Source organism: Centroberyx affinis, unplaced genomic scaffold, assembly GCF_046629955.1.
Source record: "Centroberyx affinis isolate AG114_WGS23_722 - 3 ecotype Tasmania unplaced genomic scaffold, CSIRO-AGI_Caff_v1 ptg000030l_1, whole genome shotgun sequence".
In the NCBI taxonomy this organism is placed as follows: domain Eukaryota; kingdom Metazoa; phylum Chordata; class Actinopteri; order Beryciformes; family Berycidae; genus Centroberyx; species Centroberyx affinis.
The window spans coordinates 38,407-49,068 of record NW_027278744.1 but is presented as its reverse complement, the minus strand read 5'-3'; the positions used below and the strand labels follow the sequence as shown (position 1 = coordinate 49,068).

The 10,662-nt window shown below is 41.9% G+C and overlaps 1 protein-coding gene across 1 annotated transcript; it reads left to right on the top strand.

Annotated features, from left to right (window-relative positions):
* Positions 1–5,946: 5,946 nt before the first annotated feature.
* cfl2 (cofilin 2 (muscle)) lies at positions 5,947–10,588 on the top strand. The gene is made up of 4 exons (XM_071515709.1): positions 5,947–6,048; positions 7,796–8,103; positions 9,003–9,079; positions 9,580–10,588. Exons 1-4 carry the CDS (start codon positions 6,046–6,048, stop codon positions 9,690–9,692), a joined length of 501 nt encoding a protein of 166 aa, XP_071371810.1. The 5' UTR covers positions 5,947–6,045; the 3' UTR covers positions 9,693–10,588.
* The last annotated feature ends 74 nt before the right edge of the window (positions 10,589–10,662 follow it).

The window sequence follows — 10,662 nt, the reverse complement described above, 5'->3', positions numbered from 1 at the left end:
TGAGACTTTACACTGATGCTGACATGAGTTCATCTAGTTAGTTAGAGTCCAGAGCTGAGTCCGCTCCGTCTGCTGCAGAGTGATGACATCACAGCTCTGACAGAGTGATGACATCACAGGGCATTAAACCAAGCTGTGAGTCAGGTGATGTAGCACGATAGACATTCCTGTAGAGACAGTAGAGTCTCTTCTATTTATCAGTGGGACCCCCCCCCCCCCCCCCGTCTCGTTAGTTTGAAGCTGATTGGCCGCTGCAGGACTGAACTTCTGGCTGGAAGTTGGGAAACTTCCCAGCAGACAAAATGGCCGCCTGACGTTTCCATTCATTCAGAAAAGCAAAAACCACTAAACTGAACCGACAGTTTTGCACTGAACATTAAAACAAAGTCAGGCTGTTTTCATTCGCTCAGGGAAAAACCGATCGATTTGACTGAAACACCCCAGATGTCTCGTTCCGCTCCGCTGAATTAGCTTTTACACTTTTACATTTGTGCGTTTGACAGTAGAAACTGGACTGGACTCAGATTCAGATTCAGATTCAGTAGAAAGTAGATTTGCAGTTCAGGTGCTCAGAGGAAACATCGCTCCGTTTTATTCTGTCTGTTAGCTAAGTGAAGTGAAGTGAAGTGAAGTGAAGTGAAGTGGTTTTACTGTAGACACTACACTGGAACACTGGAGCCGCAGCTTCTTCTTCTGCTGTTATTTATTTAGTTCAGTCCATCCTTTTCTTTATTTATGATGTTTGACTTCTTCTTCTCTGGTTCTTAGACCGCTGCCGCCTCGCTCTCTAGCCTGTTTGCTGTTGTGTAAATTTCTCATGTAAAAATAAATTGACTTTTTATAACCAGCTGCCTGCTTTCATGTTCCTCTGCCTTTATATACACACACACACACACACACACACACACACACACACACACACACACACACACACACACACACACACACACACATAGATCATGATCCAGATTCACTTGTCGGAGCCGCCATCCAGCTACCACCAAACCTGCTGAGGAGGACTGGATGATATTTGGTTAAACTGATCAATTATTAGACAAATGAACTGATGAGATATTTTAATAATGTGTTTTTGATAAGGTTTTTTTAATGATTTTTTTTAGAGAAGTTTTCATAATAGTAATATATACAATAACATATACATAGATAGAACATACAAGACAAATAGGGAAGCAGTGGGGGGTGATAATGAATAAAATACAATAAGGAAATCTATATTCCTGAATCTCCCCAAGGGGATCAATAAAGTTTGTCTTCTATCTACCAGTCACAGTCTGAACCTGACTGAATGTTCTGTGTTTCATTCTGATCTTCAGTCGTCTGCTTAAATGCTTGAAATGAGTTTCTTAGTCAAATATAAATAGTGAAGTTGATCCTATGAATTTCTTTCCAAAGCCTTTGCCTTTCCATCAAGGCAAAGAATCTAAAATATAAAATAGTTTTGGCTACAGAGCCCAGAGGGGACATTTGTGTTATTTCATAGTTTTGAGTCTTTTCTGTTATTCTAAAATGTGGAAAAAATAGTAAAAAATAAAGACAAATGTGGTGTGTCCAAACAATACATGTAGTGTACATATATACCATAAAATAGAATATACAATAAAAACTATATATATATACATATACCGTATATATACAGAAATACTCATACATGTGTACACACAAATACAAACATGTCCTTGTTTCAAGGTTTGTTTGTTGGATAACCGGGAAATCCTGAAGTGGAGTATTTTTGTTCCTTTATAAACTGAACTGAATTATATGGAACTGGACTGAACTATAAAGAACTTTTCTTCTACCCCTTTTGCTCTAATATAACCTTTGGAAATTGAACTGATGGTCTGTTTGAGTTCAATTAAAATTGTGTTTCATTCTACTGCCTTGCAATTAATTATAAATTAGTTTGTGTTGTAAAAAATAACCAGGGTTCATGTGTATTCTGAGTGCATGTATCCTGGGGTTTGACATTGACTCAAACTTTTGACTGGTTTGAACTTGGTCAAACCGCTACAACACACATGTACATGCACAACACACACACACACACCTTTGCATACATACTAATCCAAACCTGCAGTAGAACACAGTGGGTCAGCTGACAGGTCAAAGGTCAGCGGCTGTTCAGACTGCTGGGATGAGTGTTTTCTAATAAAATCAAATCATAAAATAAAGTACATCAGCTGTGCAGTTTGTACTGTGTGTTTTATTTGTCATGTCTGTTGTACTTCACATAAAAACAGTATTAAAAAAGATAACATTTTATTTATAGAACACCTTTCATACAAAAACAGCAAGAGTTACAGAAAGAAAAGGAAAAAAAGAAAAACAACAAATGAACAGATAACAGTAACAGCATCCAGTCTGTTGAAATTCATGTATCTCTCCAGCTCTTCATCACAGTCTGTCTCACTGTACAGAGAACGAGCCGAACCGCATCAAACTGATCCACAATCAGCCACAGAACAGAATGATATAGAACAAACATCAAGAAGAGCACAAGAGACACAAAGCAGATTTTATCAAGACAAACAGACACCTGTCCTACAGATCCTAACAGAGGTGAGACCAAGTCAACTTCACTCGAGTCCCAAGCCAGTCTCAAGTCCAAGTCAAGTCCATGTCATTAATGTCAAGTCTCAAGTCTAAATGTAGAACAGCAAGTCAAGTCAGAACAAATCAAGAGTCCAGTATCAATTTAATATCTTAAAGAAAACTAAATATCTAGGACTTTTCAATGCAATATGGTTTTAATAGGATAAAAACTTGGTAAGAGCATCATGAGTTTGATTTCTATAATCAGTTTCAACTTCAATAAATTCAATCATTCCATACAAATTCAGAAAACAGAATTTAAATTCAGTCGTCTGCTGGAACAAATCTCATCACTTTCAATCTAAGTCATTTACACAAACACAAGATCTCAAGTCAAGACTTTAGAAACCTTTTCAAGTCATCAGAGTACAAGTCAGAGTCAAGTCCCAAGTCACCAGAACCCAAGTCAAGTCCAGTCTCAAGTCTTCTCTTCATGCATCAAGTAAAGTCTTAAGCAATTAAAACTGGACTCGAGTCCAAGTCATGTGACTCGAGTCTCCACCTCTGGATCCTGACCCACCAGCCTCAGAGCGGAGAGGAAAACCTTATTAGGAAAAAAACAAAACGTTGGAAGGCCGAGTCCAACCTGACTGCAGCTGACAAACAAACTGAAGCCACATGACGTGTTCCTCCTGCTGCATGATGGGAGTTTTCAGCTTTGGCACACAGGCTATACAGTATGTTATACATACACAGCTTGTGATGCTCCTGAGCCAAATGTCCATGTCTCTGGTGAGAGGATCCAGGTGTCTAACTTTAAATATTTTGGCATTGTTCTTGATTCTGACTTCTCCTTTAAAAAACAAGTAAAAACAAACGCTGCAATTTAATCTGGCAAATTCTAAGTATATACTGCAAAAAATTAAATATTAAGGCAGTTCAACGTAAAAACATAAGTTTCCTTGCTGCCTTAAAATTGTGAGTTGACTGAAGTAGTCCTGAATAGTTCGGTCAAAGGTCATTAGTTAGTTGTTCTAATGTAGAAAAGCTAACTGAGTGAACTGAAGACAAAAAGTTCAATCATCAAATGTCTCGTCTGCTGATTCATGTTTCCAAGTTGAATGCATTAACTGATGAACTGAAATCCAGTGTTATTTATTTTTTCACAAGGTTTGCTAGGTTTAAGTTGGAGTTCCTCTTGTATCACATGATTAATACCATATATTTTTACATTGCTGTATTGGTACTTTTACTTAAGTAAAGGATCAGAGTGCTTCTTCCACCACTGATTAATACACAGCTCAGCCTATAGTCTGCAGCTGCAATATATTTACTTGTAGTGGATTGTACTTGTTATGTGCATCAGAGAAACTTACTTTACTGTGAATTCCCAGATACATAGATAAGATAGATAGTAGATTTTATCATGTTTAATTTTTTTTTTTTTTAATCAGAAATTGACCTATTATTCACCAAACATACATACATGACAAGTCTCTATCCTGTAACTTCATTCAAACCGGAAGAAGGAAGAGTTTCTGGAGAGTTAAGCCGAATGCAATGCATGCTGGGAAGTCTGCTAATAAACTAAGTGTTGAGTTTAGTGAATGCTTTATAAGCTGTTCTCTCAACTCATAATGTTAAGTCACAAGATGCGAACTCATGATTTTAAGTCATGAAGCTCATAGCACTTTTAAGTTGAAATTGACAAACTCACCTATATGCATTGTGTTAATGGATAAAGATGAGTTGATTTCACTAAATAGCACTGTGAGTTTTCACAGTGTATAAGGAGCAGTCTAACCTTAGCGGCTGCCAAATTACTGTATATCTTAATGCTTTGATCCTCCCGCTCCTGACGCACTGCCTAACCAGCTGGGCACGAGCCAGCAGTGCAAGTCTGGAATCGGGTTCAGGTCTAGAAACGGGCTGTAAAGGTCTGACAGAGTCCTCATTGCTGTCCCATGATGAGTTCTCATGAGTTGGGATAATCTTAATATAATTTGTGGATGCTTGTCTTGTTTTTAAAGTTTTTCTCGGTTTAGCCCCGCCCCTCTGAATGTTTTCTTTAAGCAGACTTCACAAAGCAGCAGGTCCACTAGATCAGTGATTCTCAACCTTTTTCATATCAAGGACCCTGGTTCAGTCCACATTACAGCCACGGACCCCCATTTGATGAGATTTTATTTTGTCTCTTGAACCCAAATCTGAGAATATTTTGTTTTTTGTCAGATATGATTTTGTCCAGAATTCCCTGACTGTCTGTATTGCAGGTAGAGAGATAACAGAGAAACTATGACCAAAGTAATTCTTCTACATGCTATAAGTGTGTTCACTTCTTGTAAATTAAATAGGCTAATGGTGAATTTTAACAATTCATCAGTTTGCCGGGGACCCTCTGGAACCCCCTCAAGGACCCCTGGTGGTCCCCGGACCCCACGTTGAGAACCGCTGTACTACATGTACATTGAGAGGAGACTGTATCTTTCCATTCAGAAAAAGCTCTTTGTCAGTGAGAGCCGCACAGATCCTGCCGCCGCACACACACAACAGGAAAACCCACAGCATGGTTAAACAGTCTAAATATTTTGTTTTATTTATTCTTTATTCTTCTAGTTTTTCTTATGTATTTGCAGTGGTGGAAAGTAACTAAGTACATTTACTCAAGTACTGCACTTAAGTACAATTTTGAGGTACTTGTACTTTACTTGAGTATTTCCATTTTATGCTACTTTGTACTTATACTCCACTACACTTTAGAGGGAAATATTGTACTTTTTACTTCATTACATTTATTTCACAGCTATAGTTACTAGATCAATATTTTATATTTAAAACATTTGATCATCTTTATAAAATATAAAATAGCATTGTTATAGATTAGACTACCCAAAAGTAAAGCTAAATTGTTAAGATTAGCTTCACGTTGTCAACTTTAAAATGCTGCTTACATGTACATGTATGTCAATAAATCAGTATTAATATTCCAATAATTTATGAAAAATATAACTCTCTAAATGGGGACAGTTTGCATAATGAGTACGTTTACTTTGATACTCTAAGTACATTTTGCTGCCAATACTTATGTACTTTTACTTCAGTAAGATTTTGAATGCAGGACTTTTACTTGTAATGGAGGATCTTTACTTTGTTGTATTGATACTTTTACTGCAGTAAAACATCTCAGTACTTCTGTGTATTTGTCTTTGTGCTTTGCTCTGTCTGGTGTCTGAGTGTCTTGCTGCTGGAACAATATGAATTTCCCTCTGGATTAATAAAGCTCTTATCTATCTCCATCTATCATCCCGTTAGTTCCGTCTGTGCTCAGACTGTCGCAGGTTTGATCCCCCCGGGTGGCCCCGCCCCTCTGAGCTGACCCCGCCCCTCCCCCTCTCTCTGCTCCCAGACTCCCGGTCGACCGGCCACATTCCCCGCTACCTTTCACCCCTAAACCCCTTCTAACGGCAGACCAGACCGGAGAGAAGCCCGGACAACATGGTGAGGATGAAACCGGCAGTAAAAACTCGACAGGCTTTAATTCTGACGGAGACAAACAACTTTTATCCAACTTTGAGTCGCGCGGCTCCGCTGCGCCGGGACCGTTATCCGGTTAGCTGATTAGCATGGCTACCGTTAGCATGGCTACTGTTCATGTTAGCTAGCTACTTTCAGTCAGTTCCCAGCCACAGACATTTTACTGATGTTTTTAGACAGACCGTCTGTGTTGGCCTGCGGTCTCCCGGTGTGACCGCAGGGTGAACACACACCGGCAGAGCAGCGGAGCTCCGTGCCGGCGGTCCGCAGGCCGTGTGGCCCGGGGCGGCCATCTTCTCCTGGCTGCGGTCCTGCTGGGCGACTGGAGCCAGCTGACAGGCTCAGTCTGCCGGCCTGCTGCTCAGACCAGCACCCGGTTAGAAACCAGTACCGAGACTAAACCAGTACCAGGTTATAAACCAGTCGCAGGTTATAAACCAGTCGCAGGCACTGAACCGGTCCAGCGGTCAGTGTGTCAGTCAGGTTAAGGTCTGTAGTGATTCAGTCTGTCAGCAGTGACTTGGCAGTCTGTCTGTCTGCAGGCCCGCAGGCTGCTCACTGACCAACACACTGACACCAACACTGACTGACATTAACACTGACTGACATTGTCTAACTCTAATACTAACATTAACATTAACATTAACATTAACATTAACCAACACAAATGCTAACTAACACTGACTCACCACTAACTAACTAACTAACTAACCACAAACACCAAGTTAACAGACATGAACAGTCTCTCTCTCTGTGGTCTGGTCTGTCTCCTGCTGCTGTTTTAAACTCTGTCTGCCTGTCTGTCTGTCTGTCTGTCTGTCTGTCTGTCTGTCTGCCTGCCTGTCTGTCTGTCTGTCTGTCTGTCTGTCTGTCTGTCTGTCTGTCTGTCTGTTATTTCTGTCTTGTGTCTGTGAGCGTCAGTGCTTTCCTCTCTGACACGGTGTCAGTAGTAGTTCTGCTCTCAGCCTCCAGGTTCTGCAGAATATTTCAGGATGTTTGGATCTTGCTGATCAGCATCAGACTGAATCAGATGCTAAAAGAGTCTGAGCTGAGGCTGATGACTCAGTCTGTCCTGGATCCACCAGGCAGACCAGACTCACTGTGGCTACTGTTCCTCTGTCTGGGCTACTGACAGTTCAGCCTGTAGAGTCGGCGGTCTGATCCAGGCCGGTCCAGGCCGGTCCCGGTCCTGATCCTGGTTCTGACTGAAGGGTTCAGGTTTACTGGCTGTTTCAGAAGCAGCTGCACAACTTTAATAATGATGATGAAAAACAAAGCTGCCATTTCAGTCACTTTGAACTTATTTAGTCACTCAGGAAAAGTATTTAATAATACAGAGATTATTGTTGCAACTAACTAAGTTATTTTAATTATCTATTACTCTATTGATTATTTTTTCGATTAATCATTTAGTCTATAAAATGTCTAAAATAATGACAAATGCCCATCACAGTTCCCAGAGCCAAAAAAACCCAAAGGATTCATTTAATGAGATGAAACAGAAAAGCAGCAAATCAGTGAAGCTGCAACCAGCAAATGTTTGGTATTTTACTGATCAATGACTAAAACCATTGATAACTTATCAGAATTATAATCGATCTGTCAATCAACTAATAGATTCATGGACTAATCATTTCAGCTCTCTCTAAGACTGCGGAACACTGTAATGAGTGTGTGTGTGTGTGTGTGTGTGTGTGTGTGTGTGTTTTAGGCGTCAGGCGTCACAGTGAACGATGAGGTCATCAAGGTGTTCAACGAGATGAAGGTGAGGAAGTCGTCGACCTCGGACGAGGTGAAGAAGAGGAAGAAGGCGGTGCTGTTCTGCCTGAGCGAGGACAAGAAGAAGATCATCGTGGAGGAGGGGAAGCAGATCCTGGTGGGAGACATCGGAGACACGGTGGACGACCCGTACGCCTGCTTCGTTAAGCTCCTCCCCCTCTCCGACTGCAGATACGGCCTGTACGACGCCACCTACGAGACCAAGGAGTCCAAGAAGGAGGACCTGGTCTTCATCTTCTGGTATGGAGGGAGGGAGGGAGGGAGGGGGTATTGATCAGGGACGCACCGATCAGGTTATCTGGGCAGTGTGATCAGATTCATTAACCTGGTTTATTAAACTGGTTCAGAGCTGCCGAGCTGATCAGACAGTTGAAACGGTGATTGACCGATCACCGATTACCTATATACAAGGTTTATTAGCCGATAATGATCGATCGGTGGCTGATCGATCGGTGGCTGATCGATCGGTGCAGCCTGGTTTGAAATATTTCTGTCTGCAGAAAAGAACGATCAAACACACAGGAGAGAAAACTGAAAACAGATTTGTGAAGCTGAGATAAAGAAAAGAAACCAATCCATACACACACACACACACACACACACACACACACACACAGACACACACACAGACACACACACACACACACACACACACACACTTTTATACAGGTTCATTTTATTAGAGTCATCAATGTTTTTTCTCCATCGCTTTTCCTCAAGAAACCCTGGAGACACTGTTCTGTTCTGTTCTATTCTGTTCTATCTTGTTCTGTTCTGTTCTGTTCTATTCTGTTCTATTCTGTTCTATCTTGTTCTGTTCTGTTCTGTTCTGTTCTGTTCTATTTTGTTCTATTCTGTTCTATTCTGTTCTATCTTGTTCTGTTCTGTTCTGTTCTGTTCTATTTTGTTCTATTCTGTTCTATTCTGTTCTATCTTGTTCTGTTCTGTTCTGTTCTATTCTGTTCTGTTCTATTTTGTTCTGTTCTGTTCTATTCTGTTCTATCTTGTTCTGTTTTGTTCTGTTCTGTTCTATTCTGTTCTATCTTGTTCTGTTTTGTTCTGTTCTGTTCTGTTCTGCTCGGTTCTGTTCTGTTCTGCTCGGTTCTGATGTTCTAACAGAGGTTCTGTGTTCTCCTCAGGGCTCCAGAAGGCGCTCCGCTGAAGAGCAAGATGATCTACGCCAGCTCTAAAGACGCCATCAAAAAGAAGTTTACAGGTGAGGTCATGTGACCCGGCTTGTTGTTGTCTTGTTGTGATGTTTAGCGGTGCAACGATCAATCAAAGAGCTGATCAGAGAGCAGCTGATCAGATCAGACTGTGGAGATGAAACAGGTTTGATAGGCTGAAGCTGTTAGAACAGACTGAAGATCAATCAGCTTCATCTATCTGTTTATCAGTCTGCCACCTATCTGACGGATCAATAATCGATCACAGAACAAAACAGAGCAGCAGACACAACAGCAACAATCTGTTCAACTGTTTCACATGATGAGTCGTCACTTCAGTCACTGATTGGATCATTGATCAGCTGATCAGCTGATCACACTGTCACCATGTTAGTCTGACAACACAACTTCCTGACTGATCAGCTCTCTGCTGTGGGAATGTCACTTTGTCAACTTTTCCTGTTTGTGCTGTCTCACTGCTCAGTATTGATCATCATTCAGTACTGATCAGCTGTTCTCTCCTCAGTATTGATCCCTCTCCTCTCCTCAGGTATCAAACACGAGTGGCAGGTGAACGGTCTGGACGACATCCAGGACCGCAGCACGCTGGCCGACAAGCTGGGCGGCAACGTGGTGGTTTCTCTGGAGGGCAAGCCGCTGTGAGCGACACCCCCCCTCCCCCCCCCACCACCACCACCACCCCCCCGCCCCCCCGCCCGCCCGCCCGACCGCCGTGCCATCCGGACCGACCGACCGAACCGCCGCTTCACCCAGCAGCTCGCTCTCTTTACCTCCTGCAGGAGTAGCTCCTCAGGCCTTTTGTTTTCTTTGTTTTGTTCTTTGCTTTTTTTCCAACATGAAAGAGATTCATTAACATGATATGCAAAACCTACCAGTTTATTGCCACATGACTTGTTGTTAACCTGGTAGAAACCGACACACCAAAAGCCCAAAGCAGCAACAGTTGGCAGGAAGGCCGTCTCTCTCTCCCTCTCTCTCTCTCTCTCTCTCTCTCTCTCTCTCTCTGAGTTTTGCCAAAAGTCGATGTGAAGGAAGCAGCGAGACGAGACTCCGCCTCCCACAGCGGTTCCACCTGAGCTTTTTCATATGACTTTATTTATTATTTGAAACTGTTGTATCTTATCCAGTATGTTATGCAGAAACAGGCGAACACATTGTTAGACTATGCATTATGAAGATGAAGATGATTATTATTACCCAGCACTTTTTTTGTTTATACACTACAAGTTGAGACAAAAAGGTGGAGAATAACCGAGCGTGTCTGTCTGTAGCTGTCTGTCGACGCACACGACAGACAGACAGGCAGGCAGACAGACAGGCTGACTCCGTGTGGTTTCATTCTAGCTGTTTGGTCGTCGCCTTACTTTCATTCTGAATGTACCAGTCACCAGTTAGTTTGAGCAGTTGATTTTGTACAGAACACTACAGGAAGCAGATTGTAACCAGAGAGACGGCAGCATCCACAACACCATCTGATCTGATCTGGAGCCTTAAGGAACTAACAGGAGCCACTCTGCAATAAAAGCCTGTGGCAGAACTGAGCCGCGTCTGTCTGTTACTGACTGTTACTGTTACTGTTACTGACTGTTACTGACTGTTACTGTGTTGACTG

What these genes read in the sequence shown, in the direction of transcription:
- cfl2 (XM_071515709.1), top strand. An exon ending in GACCTGGTCTTCATCTTCTG is followed by an intron (nt 8,104 to 9,002) that starts GTATGGAGGGAG and finishes TGTTCTCCTCAG; the next exon opens with GGCTCCAGAAGGCGCTCCGC. An exon ending in CATCAAAAAGAAGTTTACAG is followed by an intron (nt 9,080 to 9,579) that starts GTGAGGTCATGT and finishes TCCTCTCCTCAG; the next exon opens with GTATCAAACACGAGTGGCAG.